We start from the raw sequence: 20,312 nt of genomic DNA, 5'->3' as shown, positions 1-20,312 counted from the left end.
CTCCAGCCAGGTCAAATCAAATCAAATCAAATTTTATTGGTCACATGCGCCGAATACAACAGGTGCAGACATTACAGTGAAATGCTTACTTACAGCCCTTAACCAACAGTGCATTTATTTTAAACAAAAAAGTAAGAATAAAACAACAACAAAAAAGTGTTGAGAAAAAAAGAGCAGAAGTGAAATAAAGTGACAGTAGGGAGGCTATATATACAGTAAAATAAAGTGACAGTAGGGAGGCTATATATACAGGGGGGTACCGTTGCATAGTCAATGTGCGGGGGCACCGGCTAGTTGAGGTAGTTGAGGTAATATGTACATGTGGGTAGCGTTAAAGTGACTATGCATAAATACTTAACAGAGTAGCAGCAGCGTAAAAAGGATGGGGTGGGGGGGCAGTGCAAATAGTCCGGGTAGCCATGATTAGCTGTTCAGGAGTCTTATGGCTTGGGGGTAGAAGCTGTTGAGAAGTCTTTTGGACCTAGACTTGGCACTCCGGTACCGCTTGCCGTGCGGTAGCAGAGAGAACAGTCTATGACTAGGGTGGCTGGAGTCTTTGACAATTTTGAGGGCCTTCCTCTGACACCGCCTGGTATAGAGGTCTTGGATGGCAGGGAGCTTTGCCCCAGTGATGTACTGGGCCGTACGCACTACCCTCTGTAGTGCCTTGCGGTCAGAGGCCAAGCAGTTGCCATACCAGGCGGTGATGCAACCAGTCAGGATGCTCTCGATGGTGCAGCTGTAGAATTTTTTGAGGATCTGAGGACCCATGCCAAATTTTTTTAGTCTCCTGAGGGGGAATAGGCTTTGTCGTGCCCTCTTCACGACTGTCTTGGTGTGTTTGGACCATGATAGTTCGTTGGTGATGTGGACACCAAGGAACTTGAAGCTCTCAACCTGTTCCACTACAGCCCCGTCGATGAGAATGGGGGCGTGCTCAGTCCTCTTTTTTTTCCTGTAGTCCACAATCATCTCCTTTGTCTTGGTCACGTTGAGGGAGAGGTTGTTGTCCTGGCACCACACGGCCAGATCTCTGACCTCCTCCCTATAGGCTGTCTCATCGTTGTCGGTGATCAGGCCTACCACTGTTGTGTCGTCGGCAAACTTAATGATGGTGTTGGAGTCGTGCCTGGCCATGCAGTCATGGGTGAACAGAGAGTACAGGAGGGGACTGAGCACGCACCCCTGAGGGGCCCCCGTGTTGAGGATCAGTGTGGCAGATGTGTTGTTACCTACCCTTACCACCTGGGGGCGGCCCGTCAGGAAGTCCAGGATCCAGTTGCAGAGGGAGGTGTTTAGTCCCAGGATCCTTAGCTTAGTGATGAGCTTAGAGGGCACTATGGTGTTGAATGCTGAGCTGTAGTCAATGAATAGCATTCTCACGTAGGTGTTCCTCTTGTCCAGGTGGGAAAGGGCAGTGTGGAGTGCGATAGAGATTGCATCATCTGTGGATCTGTTGGGGCGGTATGCAAATTGGAGTGGGTCTAGGGTTTCTGGGATTATGCTGTTGATGTGAGCCATGACCAGTCTTTCAAAGCACTTCATGGCTACAGACGTCAGTGCTACGGGTCGGTAGTCATTTAGGCAGGTTATCTTAGAGTTCTTGGGCACGGGGACTATGGTGGTCTGCTTGAAACATGTTGGTATTACAGACTCAGTCAGGGACATGTTGAAAATGTCAGTGAAGACACTTGCCAGTTGGTCAGCACATGCTCGGAGTACACGTCCTGGTAATCCGTCTGGCCCTGCGGCCTTGTGAATGTTGACCTGCTTAAAAGTCTTACTCACATCGGCTACGGAGAGCGTGATCACATAGTCGTCCGGAACAGCTGGTGCTCTCATGCATGCTTCAGTGTTGCTTGCCTCGAAGCGAGCATAGAAGTGGTTTAGCTCGTCTGGTAGGCTTGTGTCACTGGGCAGCTCGCGGCTGTGCTTCCCTTTGTAGTCTGTAATAGTTTTCAAGCCCTGCCACATCCGACGAGGTCAGGTACACAGGCACGCTATACCCTTCACTCAACACACTATACCCTTCACTCAACACACTATACCCTTCACTCAACACACTATACCCTTCACTAAGTGTGGAAGGCACCTCTGACCTGTCACCAAGCTCATAAACAACCTTCTTCATTAGTAAGCTACTTCTATAGAGCACGGGAAGCATTTAAAATCATATCACATTGTCTCATGCACTCTATACACAAGTTAAGGAATAAAATACACACACACACACACACACACACACACACACACATTCAGAAGGCTGCCACTCGAGCCCTCGTGTGAGCTTTGTTAATTTGTTAATTACTCTGAAAGTGATCCCTGTCAGTGTTCAGAGGTAAGTGAGAACGTGTTGATGAACGCCTCGTAAATGACAAGTGGTGTCGGCAGCGCGCGGACACCCGACACCTCCGCTAGTACGTGTGTGTGTGTGTGTGGGTGTGTGTGTGTGTGGGTGTGTGAAGCTGGGCCACAGCTGTGGATAGCTGCCTGTGAGAAGCTCTGACAGGCCATGGAGACAAGCAGGCTGGACCACAGAGCAGTTACAGGCTGCAGAGACACACACCCACACCACGTGCACGCAACACAAGACCACACACACACACACACACACACCAAGACAGACATACATACACACGCATGAGCAAGCGAGCTAGCACATGCACGCAAACCCACACACACACAAACACACACATACACACACAATCACTCAGAACTCAGTACTCCAGACACACTTTAGGTCCCAGCCACAGAAAACAGCAGTCAGAAGCTCCTGGTATTTCATCATTATAAATGGTTATTTGTTTTCCTCCAGGAAGACAACAAGATAACGAGGCAGTTGCTAAATGTTAGAATGTAGAAAACAAGTTTTAGACAATGGGGAAATACAAGCCTCTAAATGCTTTCTAATGATAAGCAAAGGAAGTCTGTTAAAGGAACTAGATAGGCTGGATTTAAACACAATACTGAATGAATGTTGTTCTCTCTTTAGAAGAGGAAGAAGAGGAAGGAAGTTATGACAGTGACGAACGACAAGACATTAAAGCACAACCCTCCCGAGACGTCTTATCATGCTCCGCCGTGATTGGTCCATCCCCCTCGTCTGTCGTCAAGCTGGAGGCCAATCAGAAAGCCCGGAACAAGAGAGAGAGGCAGGAGCTTTACGGTAAGAAGACAGGCCTGGTGTGTGTCTGTGTGTGTGTTTGTGTGTCTGTGTGTGTGTTTGTGTGTCTGTGTGTATGTGTGTGTGTGTGTGTATGTGTGTGTGTGTGTGTGTGAGTTACGCTATACCAATTCTGTCACCAGTGGAGATATCTAAAATGAAGAATCGCTGTAACATTGATCAGCTTTGACATGTTTACAATGTTTACTAAATATGTGTCATACACAAGTACAGATGCTCACAGGGGACATGGTACTATAAACATCTATAACCCCCCACCCCCCAAATTTGTTTTTAAAAAACAAAAAAAATACATCTCCACGAGAAGCATCTGTTTTGTTTTAGTCTGTGGGGTCATTACTGGTCTAAATTCTTCTCTAACTCCTGATTGAGAGAAAATAAAGGAATGAAACACTGGTTCAGGACGAATAATACAGAGTACCTCATCAACTGTTAGCTCCTACCTTACTAATTCAGAGAGCACATTGGCTCCCCTACCACTGACCCTCCACACTCACACCTGTCTACCATTGACCCTCCACACTCACACCTGTCTACCACTGACCCTCCACACTCACACCTGTCTACCACTGACCCTCCACACTGACACCTGTCTACCACTGACCCTCCACACTCACACCTGTCTACCACTGACCCTCCACACTGACACCTGTCTACCACTGACCCTCCACACTGACACCTGTCTACCACTGACCCTCCACACTTACACCTGTCTATTCTTACTGGCACTGATTTGACAGATTGTGTCTGTTTTGAGGAACTTGACTATAATATGTGGTTATTTTACCTACCTTTAGTTGAATGCACTAATTGGATTGTAAGTCACACTGAATTAGAGTGCTAAATGACTCAAATACTAAATGTAATTAGTCATGTATTACTACATATAATTATCGATTGAACCGCGCAGGTTCCCAGAGTCTGTCCGGGGCGGAGGGAGAGGTGAAGGTGAGGAAGAGGGCCCCCTGTAGGCTTGGCATGGTCACTGCAGCCAAGAAGCACCCAGAGTACCAGGACCAGTCAGAGGGGGTGAGGAGGGCTGGCGGACCCAGGCCCCAGGAGCCTCGCTGGGAGAGCCTAGGGACCAGGGGCAGCCTCTACCGGAGGACCATGGGGTCAGTCACCTTCTCCACCACCAGTGAGAGGCTGAAGAGGGCCACACGCAAGAACACCATGCTGAGAGGACCCATTAACAAGGTTAGTGTTAAGGATTTCACCCTGCTTGCTTGGTGAGTACCGCTTCCTCCTGTTTCGGCTCATACTAAGGCTCTAACCCAGGACCACTGCCTCACAAAGACACCTGACCTCCCTCCTGAAGAGTCTTACCCAGTCGCGTCACCGAAAAGCTAGCTATTCGGCACTGCAAGTGGAGACACAGGGTGTGTCCTAGAGATCAGGATTATTCAGTCATTGATATGCACCTGAGTGCCTAATGTACAGTGGTGTGTATGTGACGTATGGAATCAATCCAGGTGATGTTTCCCCTAGGTACAGTGGTGGAAAAAGTACTCAATTGTCATATTTAAAGATACCTTAATAGAAAATGACTCAAGTAAAAGTGAAAGTCACCCAGTAAAATACTACTGAGTAAAAGTCTAAAAGTATGTGGTTTTACATGTACTTAAGTATCAAAAGTCAATGTAATTGTTAATATATATTTAAGTATCAAAAGTAAAAGTATAAATCATTTCAAATTCCTTATATTAAGCAAACCAGATGGCACAATCTTCCATTTTTTATTTATTTACGGATAGCCAGGGGCACGCTCCAATACTCAGACATAATTTACAAACGAAGCATCTGTGTTTAGTGAGTCCACCAGATCAGAGGCAGTAGGGATGACCAGGAATGTTCTCTTGATAAGTGCGTGAATTGGACCATTTTCATGTCCTGCTAAGCATTACAATTTTGGGGTGTCAGGGAAAATGTATGGAGTAAAAAATACATTATTTTCTTTAGGAATGTAGTGAAGTAAAAGTAAAAGTTGTCAAAGATATAATAGTAAAGTAAAGTACAGATACCCCCAAAAACAACTTAAGTACTTTACACCACTGCCTAGGTACAGATCTAGGATCAGCTTCTCTTCTCCAAATCCTAACCTTAACCAATAGTGGGGGAAAATGCGAAACTGAACCAAGTTACAATTACACAACTTCAATCTCTTAGAACATGTGAAGTTAACCAAGAGTGTGATACACTCTTAGAAAAAAGGGTTCCAAAAGGGTTCTTCGGCTGTCCCCATAGGATACCTCTTTTGGGTTCCATGTAGAATGCTCTATGGAAAGGGTTCTACATGGAACCCAAAAGGGTTCTACCTGGAACCAAAAGGGTTCTATCTGGAACCAAAAATGATTATTCAAAGGGTTCTCCTATGGGGACTGCCGAAGAACCCTTTTAGGTTTTTTCTTTTGCAACATTTAGAATTTAGACAATTACACAACTTCAATCTCTTAGAATATGTGAAAGGTTAACCAAGAGTGTGATATATATTGCAACATTTAGAATTTCAACAATTACACAACTTCAAACTCTTACTCAATCTCTCACATAACCATTGCATAATCCGATTGCTGACAAATTCAACCAACGCCATTCTCTCCTCACACTGGGATGTTTCATACTGTAGCACTAACTAGCGATGCAGAGATCCACGCAAGCGCACACATGCTCACACGCACACTAATTTACTCACTCACTCACTCCTCTCTTCCTGGTCACATGTTACAGAGGAGAAGTTGCTGGTCAGGCGGTGTCCAATCACCTCAGAGTAACGACAACACTTGCAGGGGGAGGAGGATCCGAAACAAACAGGTAATCAGAATCACTCAATCAGCCCTCAATGCTCAACTCTAACCTCTAACCTTTCATTTGGCTGATCTGATTTGCCGTTGGTAGGTCCTATATTCATAGGCTATATGATGCTCGGAGGTTGTTGTATGTACCGGTATGTCAAAGCGTTTAGCAAAGCATCTGACAGCCTGGAATTCAAAGTGATATGCTCTGTGTCACCATGGATATAGTTCCAGGCTACATCCGACTCCCTCCCTGCTGAGTAACTGTGTGAGAGTGGGCAGGAAATTGGGGGATGGGGGAGTGTGGATCACACCTTCTTATGTGGAAGAGTGAAACTATGTCAGGGAAAATGGCTACCTCCAGGGGACATATACATGCACTGTTTAGTGTCAATCTCTTAGTTGCATGCTAACTAACTAACTATCTATCTCTCTCTCTCTCTCTCTCTCTCTCTCCTCTCTCTCTCTCTCTCTCTCTCTCTCTCTCTCTCTCTCTCTCTCTCTCTCTCTCTCTCTCTCTCTCTCTCTCTCTCCTCTCTCTCTCTCTCTCTCTCTCTCTCTCTCTCTCTCGCTCAATTCAATTTAAGGGGCTTTATTGGCATGGGAAACATATGTGTACATTGCCAAAGCAAGTGAAATGGATAAACAAAAGTGAAATAAACAATAAAAAGTGAACAATAAATATTACACTGACACAAGTTCCAAAATAATGGAGACATTTCAAATGTCATATTATGTCTATATACAGTGTTGTAACGATGTGGAAATAGTTAAAGTACAAAAGGGAAAATAAATGAACATAAATATAGGTTGTATTTACAATGGTGTTTGTTCTTCACTGGTGCCCTTTTCTTGTTGCAACAGGTCACAAATCTTGCTGCTGTGATTGCACACTGTGGTATTTTACCCAATAGAAATGGAGTTTATCAACATTTGATTTGTTTTCGAATTCTTTGTGGGTCTGTGTAATCTGAGGGAAATATGTGTCTCTAATATGGTCATACATTTGGCAGGAGGTTAGGAAGTGCAGCTCAGTTTCCACCTCATTTCTCTCTCTCTCTCTCTCTCTCTCCAGCCCAAGGGCCGTGCGGTGAGCCGGCTACTAGAGAGCATGGCGGCGGACGAGGGCTTTCAGATGGACGAGGATGATAGTAGCTTCTCCGAGGGGGATGAGGACAGTAACCCGTCATACCCTCACAACCCCAGGAGCCCACTAGGTGAGGAGGGAACACTGTCACACACACAGTTGTGTATTGCTATCCTTGTGGGGACCAAATAATTGATTCCCATCCAAAACCTCTAACCCTAACCCTAAAACTATACCTAACCCTAACTCCTAACACTAAACCTAACCGTAAACCCAAACCCTAACCTTAATTCTAACCCTAACCCTAATTTGACCCTAACCTAACCCCTAAGCCTGAAATAGCATTTTTCCTCGTGGGGACAGGCAAAATGTCCCCACTTGTCTGAATTTTCCTTGTTTTACTATCCTTGTGAGGACTTGTGGTATCCACAAGGATAGTTGAACACACACCCACACACACACACGCACACACACACACACACACACACATAAACACACACACACGATAGGAGGGAACATAGATGCACTTCCATACACACTGTTGATGTGTGCTGTCTTTCATAAAATGACTGTGTGTGTATCTGTGTGTACGACTCACCCAGCAGCCCCCAGCTGTGTCCTGACCAAACAGCTGCTGACAGATGGACTCAGGGTGCTCATCTCCAAGGAGGACGAACTTCTCTACGCAGCCCGGGTCCACACACTGGAGCTGCCAGACATGTGAGCATACATTTACATGGACATTTGAGTCATTTAGCAGACACTCTTATCCAGAGCAACTTACAGTAGTGAGTGCATACACACGCACACGCACACACACACACACACACACACACACACACACACACACACACACACACACACACACACACACACACACACACACACATATATACAGTATATACAGTATCAACCAATACTCCTCAGTGGCTGGGAGCGATGGTTGGTCTTCTCTACAGTGAATCCACACACCCCCTGCAGAGCGCTCTCTCTTCCTTACTCTCTCATTCTTTCTCCCTCTCTCTCCTCCTCCTCCTCCTCACTCTCTCTCTCTAACCCCCTTTCTCTCCTCCACCTCCTCACTTCGCTCTCTATCTCCCTCTCCCTCTAACACCCCCCCTCCCTCTCTCTCCTCCTGAACTCTCTCTCTCTAACCCCCTTTCTCTCCTCCTCCTCCTCACTCTCTCTCTATCTCCCCCTCCCTATAACCCACCCCCCCCTCTCTCTGTTACATAACTCCATGTCTTCTCACACACAGCTCACTCTGAGCAGAAGAGTGTTTGATAATGCTGCTCGAGTGGGAGAGTGACACGTGAAGCCAGGCAGGCATAATACCCACACATCTGAAAATAGCTTTCTCCTCTCTCTCTCTCTCTCTCTCTCTCTCCTCTCTCTCTCTCTCTCTCTCTCTCTCTCTCTCTCTCTCTCTCTCTCTCTCTCTCTCTCTCTCTCTCTCTCTCTCTCTCTCTCTCTCTCTCTCTCTCTCTCTCTCTCTCTCTCTCTCTCTCTCTCTCTCTCTCTCTCTCTCTCTCTCTCTCTCTCTCTCTCTCTCTCTCCTCTCTCTCTCTCTCTCTCTCTCTCTCTCTCTCTCCTCTTTCTCTCTCCAGCTACAGCATTGTTATTGACGGGGAGAGAGGAAACCGCCCCAGAATCTACTCCCTGGAGCAACTGCTGCAGGAAGCGGTGAGTTCAGTTCCTACCCCCTCTTAGAAAACAATAGCTTCCCCCACCCCTAGACCTCTGGGCTGTGGCCCCGCTGGACTAACCCTCTCTGGATCCTCCTCAACCCCCTCCCATTCCTCTCCTCTCCTCTCCTCTCCTCTCCTCTCCTCTCCTCTCCTCTCCTCTCCTCTCCTCTCCCTCTTCTCTCCTCTCCTCTACTGTCCTCTACTGTCCTCTACCCTCTTTGAGTTTCTGTGCCTGTGTGTGTGTACGTTAAAGTCACTGTGTAGGGATAATCCCTCTAGCACCTGCTCCATACATGTTTTGTGTCTTAATGGGAAACGATGCAGACTTCCCCTCCTGGTAGCACAGGCTACCCATACTGATGGAGACACAGGCTTATACTGTAGACAAACTGTAACTGCCAAAATAAAGGAAACAGTGGTGGTTCCTGAGTTAATGAAGCAATTAACATCCCATCATGCTTAGGGTCATGTATAAAAATGACCAGTTGCCCATTATTTTGGCTACCATGGCTAGAAGAAGAGATCTCAGTGACTTTGAAAGAGGGGTCTCAAAGGAGCAGAGGGGGTTTAACGGGTGTGTGTGTGTGTGCGTGTCTCAGTCACCAGATCTCAACCCAACTGAACATTTATGGGAGATTCTGGAGCGGTGCCTGAGACAGCGTTTCCCACCCAATTATGGATTTTCTTGTGGAAGAATGGTGTCGGATCCCTCCAATAGAGTTCCAAACACATGTAGAATCTATGCTAAGGTGCATTGAAGCTGTTCTGGCAGCTCGTGGTGGCCCAACGCCCTATTAAGACACTTTATGTTGGTGTTTCCTTTATTTTGTCAGTTACCTGTAGATGTAGCAGAACATATAAAGGACAGTTCAGGGTCATGTTCATTAGGCACCAAACGGAAGAAACCACACTGAAACAGGGAGGGATTACCTGGACGTGTCCAAGAAGGAAACGCTCTCTTCCAAATTTTGAAGCGCTTAAAAACAAATCCCGAATGAACACGACCCTGCAAATGATGAGCAGGATAGGATAGTAGCCTGCTCAGAGGAAATATATACCAGAATCTCAACCCTCAGTTAGATTTTCTTATTAGCACCTGGGTTTGAGTACCAGAGTGTGTGTGTTTGCCCTCTGTAGTTTCTGGTGGTGCTCCATGCTAAGCTAACATTACAGTTTATCTAAGCCATCAGTGAAATGGAGCCTAATTATACACTGTAAACCGCAGGGCATTCTTGGCGGGCGTTCATTTGCGTTTCGCTGTGTAACCTGTTCAAGCTAGCTTCCTCTTTCCTGTGTGTGTGTGTGTGTGTGTGTGTGTGTGTGTGTGTGTGTGTGTGTGTGTGTTTTCTCCTGGAAGGAAAGCTCTGCTGGTGTTTATTGTAAACCGAACCGGTGACTTTTGCCCCACATTCTGATGACATCCTGGTGCTACGGCTCAGTGGCAGCTGGGTCATCTCATAACAGAGACGTCAGACACACACACACACACACACACACACACCACACACACGCACACCTTCCTCCACCCAGAAGAGGAGAGGAGAAAGAGAGGAGTGTGTAGAGGACAACCTGGTGGTTCCTCAATGTTTTTTTGCATCACTTCTCCTTTCCATACTTTAGTAACTAGGAGGATCCTCTCTCTCTCTCTCTCTCTCTCTCTCTCTCTCTCTCTCTCTCTCTCTCTCTCTCTCTCTCTCTCTCTCTCTCTCTCTCTCTCTCTCTCTCTCTCTCTCTCTCTCTCTCTCTCTCTCTCTCTCAAACACACAAGTATCCTTTAGTCAAAATTCTAACAAACCTTCTCCTCTCTCTGACACATAAACATTTCTCAACTGGTTTTGGGGGTGGGGGGGGGGGATTCCCCTCCCCTCAGCCCAGTTGCATAGTCAGTCCATCAGTGCTCTACTCTTGGCAGCTGTGCCGTCCACTTTGTAACGTGTGTGTGCCTTCCGCCGTGTAACGTGTGTGTGCGTGTCCGCTGTGTAAACGGCCGTCAGATAGCAGCTGTTCATAATTACACCATACTTCCACTTTCTTGTCTTTCAATTGTTCCAACAGCCATTCATGTATAACTCTTACACCAAGACCCCATATTCCCCTGAGCAGAGCCTGAGGTCCCACTCACACACACATATGCATGCACGTGCGTGTGTGCTCAGAAACACACAACCGTGAACACACAAACACACAGTCACACAAAAACACAACCAAAAAACACACATACACACGCCTGCCTATACCCCACACATCATCAGTCAAAGGACCCCTCTCCATGGCAACTGTAAATTAAAACATCCTGAAAGGGGCTCCACTGAGTGGCGGATGCTGGGCCCTGGCTGCATTGTCAGGGAGGAGAATCTGGCAACCTGCAATCACAGTCCCCCCATTCATCTCCTCCTTAGTATTACTTCAGCAAGTCAGGATTTACTGCATCACAGCTTCCGCTCCTTTCAGCTGTGACTGGCTCATTGGCATGAGATAATGCTGCTTGGCGGTGTGGCACAGTGACCAGCCGTGTGTGTGTGTGTGTGTGTGTTTGTGTGTGTGTTTGTGTGTGTGTGTGTGTGTGCGTGTGCGTGTGCGTGTGTGTGTGTCTTTGCTGTCTGTCTGTAATGAATCTTGGTGACTCAGTGTCTGTTTGACTTTCAGGTCCTGGATGTGCTTCCAGAGACAGAGTCGGTGCTCGCTGAGGGGACGAGGGTGTGTGCCTACTGGAGCGAACGCTCTCGTTGCCTATACCCAGGCAACATACGGAGAGGTGAGAGATAACAACTACAAACTGGCCTCACTTTCATCCATGGTGTCCACGTTCATCCATTTGTGTTTTTTGCATTATCATTTCATTCCTATGTGCATTTCATTAAAAAATTGCATTAGCAATTTAGACGTTTGTTAGCATTTTATTCATTTTAGCATTTTACTCATTTCAGCATTTTTGTCAAATAAAATACAATTTTATTGGTCACATGCACATATTTAGCCGATGTTATTGCGGGTGTAGTGAAATGCTTGTGTTCCTAGCTCCAACAGTGCAGTAGTATCTAACAATACACAACAATACACACAAATCTAAAAGTAAAATAATGGAATTAAGGAATATATAAATATTACATTGAGCAATGTCGGAGTGGCATTGACTAAAATACAGTAGAATAGAATACAGTATATACATATGAGATGAGTAAAGCAGTATGTAAACATTATTAAAGTGACTAGTGTTCCATTATTAAAGTGGCCAGTGATTCCATGTGTATATAGGGCAGCAGCCTTTAAGGTGAAGGGTTGCATAACCGGGTGGAAGCCGGCTAGTGATGGCTATTTTACAGTCAGATGGCCTTGAGATAGAAGCTGTTTTTCAGTCTCTCGGTCCCAGCTTTGATGCACCTGTACTGACCTTACCTTCTGGATGATAGCGGGATAAACAGGCTGTGGCTCGGGTGGTTGATGTCATTGTTGCATTTTAGTCATTTTAGCATTTTATTCATTTTTAGCATTTTATTCATTTTAGCAATTTATTAACTTTGACTATTTAGCTAACTGTAACGAAGACGCAGGAAGTCAGGAAGCAAGTGCAGTTGGTGAGTTTAATAACAAGGAACATGAAGATATACAAAACAGGAGTCGCGTACTAGACATGAAAACAAAACCAATACTGCCTGAGGACTGAGGCTACTGAGGGCTAAATAAAGGGGAAGTAATCAAGGTAATGGAGAAGTCCAGGTGTGCATAACGATGGGGAGCAGGTGTGCGTAATGATGGTTGCCAGGTGTGCGTAATGTGGGTTGCCAGGGCCGGTGGTTAGTAGACCGGCGACGTCGAGCGCCGGAGCGGGAGAGCGGGAGTAGGCGTTACACTAACAATGCCTGTGGTTTAAATGTGTCTATACTTTCTGCTCTTGCAGGTGGTTCAGGGGAGGAGGGGAAGCAGGGAGGTGTGATGGTGGAGTTCGATGATGGAGACAGGGGGAGGATCTCCCTCCCAAACATCCGCCTCCTCCCCCCGGGATACCAGATCCACTGTGAGTGTCTCTTTTGTATCGCTCTGTCGTCCACCTTGTATGCTTACAGGGTTACTGAATATACTAGACCTTCTAATTACAATTATTATGAGACCTTATAAGACCTTCCAATCACATTATGAATTATGGACACATTGGGAATCATGGACAATATCTTGCTGCTTTTTAAACATTACTTTTACTTTATTGACCAACTCAGTGGCCTGAAATTGGAAGGTTGGGAGTTCGATCCCTAGCCGAGTCATACCAAAGACCGAAAAAATGGGACCCAATGCATTAAGGAGATAGATTGGGGGTAATGCCCTGTGATAGACTAACGTCCTGTCCAGGAGGTGTACTAGCTGCCTCACACTACAGAAACAGGAGGTAGGCTCCTGCTCCTATCAGCTGTTCCGGCTCGCACTAGCCAAGGCTTGTGCAAGACTACTTACTTATACGTATTACTTATGACAATGATTATGCAAGTGTATGTTAGAGATGTATTAACCCCCATCTCCACTTCCTGTCCCTCTGTAGGTGCGGAGTCGTCCCCTGCCCACCTGGTGTCTAGCAGCCGGGCGGCTCGGAGGAGCTTCAGTCTGGAGAAAGCCCCCATAAATGAGAGACCCTCTGAGAGACAGGCCAACACAGAGCCTGTCAGGAGACGACCAGGTCAGACAAGATCATCTACATAGATGCTTTATATCCAGTAGATTTAGCCTGATGGGACGCAAAAAAAGGGTGTGTCATTCATTTCTTGAAACCTCTTGATCTAGTAAAGGTAGATGTAGTGTGTACTGATTGGTGACTTACCAGACATTCAATTGGTTTGAATTCCAGGGAGACCCAAAGGTTCAGGGAAGAAGAAGAACCTGTCAGACAGCACCAATAAGAACGCAGCCCCTCTGCTCAGCTGGCCGGCTGTGGCCGTCCCCAGGAAGAGGGCCTCTGAAAATCTGTTCCAGCTCAACAGGACTCCCAGGAAGGCCCTGAGGGGGACGAGGGAGGCCCACCTGTTCCCCCTGCCCCCGGCCCCTGTATCTGCCCCGGCCAAGGGCCTGTTCAGCAGCAGCTCCTTCGAGGTTGACTCCTTCAGCAGCATCGCTAACGGCTACTCCTCCTTCTGTAGCACCCAGCCCACCGGCATGTCCCTGGGTTCCAGGACCGGGCATTATGTCCAGAGACGGAGGCCCGGCGAGGTGCCGCGGAGCAGCAGGAAGAGCGGTCAGGAGTTCCTGGTCAAACTGGATCACGAGGGGGTGACTTCACCTAAGACGAAGAACAGCAAGGCCCTGCTGCTGCTGGGCGGCGGCTCTGGGTTCGGGGCCAAAGGCGTAGGCGGCCTCCCCAGGCCTGAGGCCTACTCCCACCCAGTCCTGCTGGTCAAGGACAACAGGAAGGGAGGTTCTGCCTCGAGGGCTGAGCTCCTCCTAAAGGGTGCCCCTCCTTCACAGAGGAAGGCTTCTCCCTCCCTGGCTATGGGGGAGTACGGTGTCGGCGAGCTGGGTCTCAGCTGCCACCGGGACTGCCACAGCTCCTACTCGGACCTGGACGACGAAGAGGAGGAGGAACAGGAGGAGAGGAGGAGGAGAAGGGCGGCTGCGCTGGCCACAGCAGCCTCTGGAGGCCTGAGGACAGCGGGAAGCTTCCTCTCGCGTCTCTCCGTCTCGTCCTCTTCCTCTGGTTCCTCAAGTTCATCCAGCTCGGGCTCCATGTCCAGTTCCAGCCTGTGCTCCTCAGATAATGACTCGTCCTACAGCTCGGAGGATGAGGAGAGCTCCACGCTGCTGCTACAGAGCTGCCTGTCCTCCCACCACGGCCTGTTGCAGCCCCCCGAGCCCCCAGCTGCAGCTGGACCCCACCAGGGCCAACAGTCCTTCGTGGCCAAGGCCGTGGCTGTATCCAACACCAAGGGAGGAGGAGGAGAGGCCGCCAATGACCACAGTGCCAACAACAAGCTTCTCAAGAGGAAGGAGTGCGGCAGCTCGTCCCCCTCCAAACCCCCCAGAGACCTAGTGAAGAGGCAGAAGATTATCCCCGATGATGCAGGCCCAAGACCCAAGATGAACACGTTCCTACCGGGGAGACAGATGTGGAGGTGGTCGGGGAACCCCACTCAGGTGAGACGAGTTGATAATTTTTTAAGATACGGTGTTCACACCAAAAACTATTATGTGGTCATTAAATGTATGCCAATCTATTACTGCCCCAATCCTTCCCCAATTCCTCCATATCATAGGTACATGAAACCGAAACCCTAACCCTAACCCTCCCCCAATCCTCCATAGCAGAGGTACATGAGACCCTAACCCTAACCCTGGCCCTCCCCCAATCCTCCATAGCAGAGGTACATGAGCGTTAGAGCTGCACAATTGACCAGAGATACAAACTACTTAAGGCGACTTTAAGCACACCTAGACTGGTATTAAATCCAACACAAATAATCAACCTGTCCACTGAGATTGATTTATAAAGGTGATTTCTCCTTGAGCTGACTACTTGAGCTGACAGCCACATCGTTTACAGAAAACGTGATCTCTGCAAAACATCAGGGAAATTGCTTTTAAAAGTTGATCGTATTGAACAGGATGTTTATCTGAGTTGGATTGAATCCCAGGCCCTAGTTCCTAGACATGACTGTGTGTACTGAGTGTACCTGCATCTTCACAGAGGCGGGGGCTGAAGGGGAAGTCCAGGAAGCTGTTCTACAAGGCCATCGTACGGGGAAGGGACACAGTGCGAGTGGGCGACTGTGCCGTGTTCCTCTCTGCCGGCCGGCCCCACCTGCCCTATGTGGGCCGCATCGAGAACTTCTGGGAATCGTGGAGCTCCAGCATGGTGGTGAAGGTCAAGTGGTTCTACCACCCAGAGGAGACCAAGCTGGGCAAGAGGCACCGCGACGGCAAGGTACATCCACATTCAGGTTTAGACCACTCTATTGCCATTTGGGTTGCAAAATCCTGGTTTTAGGAACTGGGCATCCTTCAACCGGGATTTCTGGAAAACCTGTGCATTTTGGAAATTTTGGGAACCTGTGAATTTTGGGAATTTTAGTTGGGAATGTGCCTTGATGTTGCTCAAGCGATAAAAAATATGTTATTATACCAATCGTAGTGCACAGGTTGTTTATCTGTTTGAAATGCGACCATAGTGTCACATTACAGGTGGTAGCAAACTTTCATAGACTTTTGGTATCTCAGCATATTATGGTTTCAGAGTTGAAGTCGATTCAAAATACTTGCTGTTCTCTCTCTCTCTCTCTCTCTCTCTCTCTCTCTCTCTCTCTCTCTCTCTCGCTCTCTCTCTCTCTGTCTCCTAGCACGCTCTGTATCAGTCGTGCCACGAGGACGAGAATGATGTCCAGACAATCTCCCACAAGTGCCAGGTGGTGGGCCGCGAGGAGTATGAGCGCATGACCCGCGGCCAGAGACCCAGCAGCAGCGTGACCATCCAGGGCCTGTACTATCTGGCTGGCACCTACGACCCCACCAGCGGTCAACTGCTCACTGCTGAGGGGGTGTCCATCGTCTGCTGAGCTGAGGACATCTTGTCCTGAGGATACTACTGAACCACCCATCTGATGGGTCTGATGGGAAATGAAGGTGGAAGGTCCACACGGCTTTGCCTGGAGGTGCCCATGGCCTGACTCAGTCCATAGGAGGGTTCCCAGATGGGTCAGTCCTGGAGGAAGTGAAGGTCAAGGTGCCTGTGGCTTTGCCTGAAGGACCCCTGGCCTTACTCAGTCAGTGCTGACTACTGGGGGACGTCAGGGCCAAGGCAGGGCTGTCCCCTGTCTACACTGGATATCTCAACATACATGGCTGCTAGACTAGGGTCTAGTTAGAAGAAGGGGAGGGGGTAGCCATTCACAGCAGTGAACCCCGTTCTGCTCCCACCCTCACTGGGTAACTTAAGACAAAGATCTGGGTCCTGGACCTGAACAACCAGGACCCAAGAGTTCAATGACATCCGACTGACTTTCCACCGGTCTAACTTAACATCTCTTTAGTTTAGACTGAGGATGGCATGTTTGAGGGACAGTTTCACGCCTGATCTTTACACCACTCACCCATAATAGGTCACCAAATTAGAGCTGAACGTAGGTTTGGATTGGACAGCTCAAGGCACCATAAGGTCCCTCCGGACTAGGCCAGTGGAGCGAGTGAGGTATGGGATGTAGTCTCCATAGTTCGTCTTCGTGATTCCAGGGATGTTAAAATATGTATAAGATATCGATGATAAAGATGTAAATATTTGGAATGATCTTTCCAATCAAGCCATACACTTCAGTACCTCTTGTCTCTCTTATGGATCAGGTGTATATTGTATAGGTCAATTATTTGTTATTTTTGTTGTTGTTGTTGTCTATATGTATATAACAACTATTTTATATAGAAGTATATATGAAAGGTATCTTTCCATGTTTTTTTATTGATTTATTTTTCTATGAGGGGTGAATATGGCTCTTTGTGTTTTTCTTTGGGACGATGAGCTGAAGATGCACTACACATGCCCTGCTGAGAGAGAGAGACAGACAGACAGACAGACAGACAGACAGACAGACAGACAGACAGACAGGCAGACAGACAGACAGGCAGGCAGGCAGGCAGGCAGGCAGGCAGGCAGGCAGGCAGACAGACAGACAGACAGACAGACAGACAGACAGACAGACAGACAGACAGACAGACAGACAGACAGACAGACAGACAGACAGACAGACAGACAGACAGACAGACAGACAGACAGACAGCAGGCAGACAGGCAGCAGGCAGACAGGCAGACAGACAGAGAGAGAGCCAGACAGGCAGACAGACAGAGAGCCAGACAGGCAGACAGACAGAGAGCCAGACAGGCAGACAGACAGAGAGACAGGCAGGCAGACAGGCAGACAGGCAGAGACAGACAGAGACAGACAGAGAGAGAGAGAGAGGGAGGAGAGAGAGAGACAGAGAGAGAGAGAGAGCACAGAAATGAGAGAAGGATATGACAGGAGAGGTCTCACTCTCTCAGAGAGAGGAGCCATCCTGTTGAAGTGTAAATGTGTCCTTAAATGTGTTACTTTCCACATTTGTTATTTTGTTTTATAACCATCTTTATTTATGTACCTTTCAGTTTTTCCTCGCCACATAGCAGATCCACATGGACTGCATTCACGGGTTACAAAAGAATACTATTAACAAGTGTGAAATACATATATTTACATATATTTATTTTTATTGGTATTGAAATACATTCTAATATTGCCCTGGCATCACTTTAACTATGCCATTGTGGCATGCGCTCCAAATTATTCAATTCAAAATGAGTTGGTCTGCATATGCAGGTGTTTAGAAGTACTATACTTCAAGTACACAGTTGGACCCGTAAAAACCAAAGCTTCTACTCTGTAAGATCTTCATGAAGTACTATTGAAGTATTACTTACTGAAGAACATCAAGCAGCTGTATTATTCAGAGATCACTGGGAACTTGATAATCAAACTGTTTCTCACTCTGAGAATACAAGACATCCCCCTTTGCTTTGTGACAATGGGTTTTCTTGCACATGTACCTGTAGCTCTGTGAGGTCCAAAATCCCTGTGGCCAAAAGTCTTCGGTCACCTGAAACAGGTGGCTGATAAGGTCATACCAAGGTCAAGGTACTGTCAAAAAGTTTGAGTATTGACAATTTGTTGGAGATTCGTCAGTTGGGTTTATTGATTAATTAATAGACGTCTCTTAATTAGGAACACACATGCACTCAATGTTAACGGTGAAGGACAATCAAATTAACATAGCAATGGATATCGTTTAAAAGGCTCACTTAATCAAAATGTTGCTTTTAAATGTTTTATTTTATTTTGTGCCAAATACATTTTGTCTCAGTCTCTGTCGTTTTGATATGCAATCCTGACTGTATTTTCAAGTTCTTACAGTTTTTATTTGCTCATCATCAATCTTTATTTATTGTCGATGTTGCTGTTTGCTCGCCAAGCCAAGAGCTCTCTATGACAACGTGACGTTGTTTCTCCATGTGATGTCGCATTTGGATTTCTTAATAACAGTTAGGTATTGTAGAGGCTGCATAGTGAAAAGGAATAAAGGAACACTGGATTATTCTCATCCACAACCCTCTCTGAATAACTTGACGTTTGGACCCTCCTGCTCTCTGTCTGTGGTGGCGCGACTGACTACATTGCAAACGTTGCATCAACCAATAGTTCTGCGCCACATCATCGACTGCACAGTCGGACATCAGATTGCTATGTCATATGATGTGGTTAGCTGATATGTTAAACACCTACCCAAGTGTTGAGATCTGGCAGGCGTCTGCAATGTAGTCAGGCAGGAACGCCACCTATGACTCTGCACCCCTGTAGCTCCATCTCAGGGTCCCTCAGTGTCTGTGACCCTAACTTCCTGAAAGATTGACCTCCCATTTGTTTCAAGCAACAAAAATTTTTAACGGTCTAAGGCCGGGATGTGTGTTTGTGTGGCCGGGATGTTTGTGTGTGTGTGTGTGTGCATGCGTATGTATGTGTGCGTGTACTTGCGTGCAAGATACTGCATGCCTGTTAGAGGCCACTGGATATGATGATATTAGAATGTAGGTTTGGAACTCACGTGTCTTCACTTGTCTAGCGAGAAAGACAGCCTTAGCATTTTGTTTGGAGGCCAGGTGCTATACTAAGATGGCTCAGAGAAGTTGCATTGAAGTTCAGTGATTGGGCAAAATATTGCAAAGGCTCATGGGCCAAATGAAATCAGGACGCAGGAGCATCTTTCTTTTCAACTGACTTTTGGTTATAAGGGAACGAAAATATAAGGTGTGAAAGGTATACAGTCTCCCATAGAGTTGCTTGGTAAATATTAACATAATTTTGACGTATTATGTTTATTATGATTCTTATTTTAATATTGTTAAATTGAATTATCTCCTGCGTGTGTCAATGTTGTAAAGACATGTAGATGTGTATAGCAAGTTTGGGGGTAAATGTTTTACAAAAATATACTTTAATAATATAAACCTGTAAAAACTGTTTTAGTATCAAGATTTTTTTATCTGGCTTATGAATAAATATCACATCTTAAAACGACGTATTATTTGTATTGCTAATTTATACACCTATGTCCGGCACCTATGTCTGGATGATAATTAACAATTTGTCTTGATTAATTATTTGAAAACAATATGAATTAGCCGCTTGTGCTGTCCTTCATTGGCCAAAAAGATCTTGATCGTTGGTGCTGGTGAGACTGCTCTGTTTCGACCAATGAGAAGGGTTGTGGAATCTGGAGTGCCTTGCACCACGTTCCATGACAAGCATGGATGCAGTGAGTAGTGTACTCACAGTGTGATGAGTGCAAGGTTTGGCTCAATCCCAATTTAATTTGAAATTCCAATTCAATTCTTGAATTCACTCATGAAGTGGAGAATTTATATTGAATACAATTTGAATTTAAACAATGTTCAAGTTTTGGAATTGGAATTGAATTGGAATTAGACGGTTTGGACTTTTTGTTTTAAATCATTTCAACTTGTACCTCTATAATTCCAGTATACTGTATCTAGGCTGCCTGAACCGTGA

At 46.6% G+C, this 20,312-nt stretch overlaps 1 protein-coding gene across 1 annotated transcript in view; it reads left to right on the top strand.

Moving 5' to 3' along the window:
• Positions 1 to 19,814, top strand: part of LOC311139891 (BAH and coiled-coil domain-containing protein 1-like) — a gene marked incomplete at its 5' end in the record, with an annotated part of 43,086 nt that extends 23,272 nt beyond the window's left edge. The window contains 12 exons of the mRNA XM_084174888.1: positions 2,993 to 3,166; positions 4,095 to 4,381; positions 5,912 to 5,995; positions 7,052 to 7,193; positions 7,666 to 7,783; positions 8,671 to 8,746; positions 11,398 to 11,506; positions 12,650 to 12,766; positions 13,283 to 13,417; positions 13,586 to 14,865; positions 15,416 to 15,652; positions 16,065 to 19,814. Coding sequence (XP_084031014.1) covers positions 2,993 to 3,166; positions 4,095 to 4,381; positions 5,912 to 5,995; positions 7,052 to 7,193; positions 7,666 to 7,783; positions 8,671 to 8,746; positions 11,398 to 11,506; positions 12,650 to 12,766; positions 13,283 to 13,417; positions 13,586 to 14,865; positions 15,416 to 15,652; positions 16,065 to 16,280 — 2,975 coding nt within the window. The 3' untranslated portion in view covers positions 16,281 to 19,814. The remainder of the gene's footprint in view (positions 1 to 2,992; positions 3,167 to 4,094; positions 4,382 to 5,911; positions 5,996 to 7,051; positions 7,194 to 7,665; positions 7,784 to 8,670; positions 8,747 to 11,397; positions 11,507 to 12,649; positions 12,767 to 13,282; positions 13,418 to 13,585; positions 14,866 to 15,415; positions 15,653 to 16,064) is intronic.
• Positions 19,815 to 20,312: the final 498 nt, after the last annotated feature.

Source organism: Coregonus lavaretus (genome assembly GCF_964263955.1).
Source record: "Coregonus lavaretus genome assembly, chromosome: 2".
NCBI classification, from domain to species: Eukaryota; Metazoa; Chordata; class Actinopteri; order Salmoniformes; family Salmonidae; genus Coregonus; species Coregonus lavaretus.
This window is presented reverse-complemented; position numbering and strand designations above follow the sequence as displayed.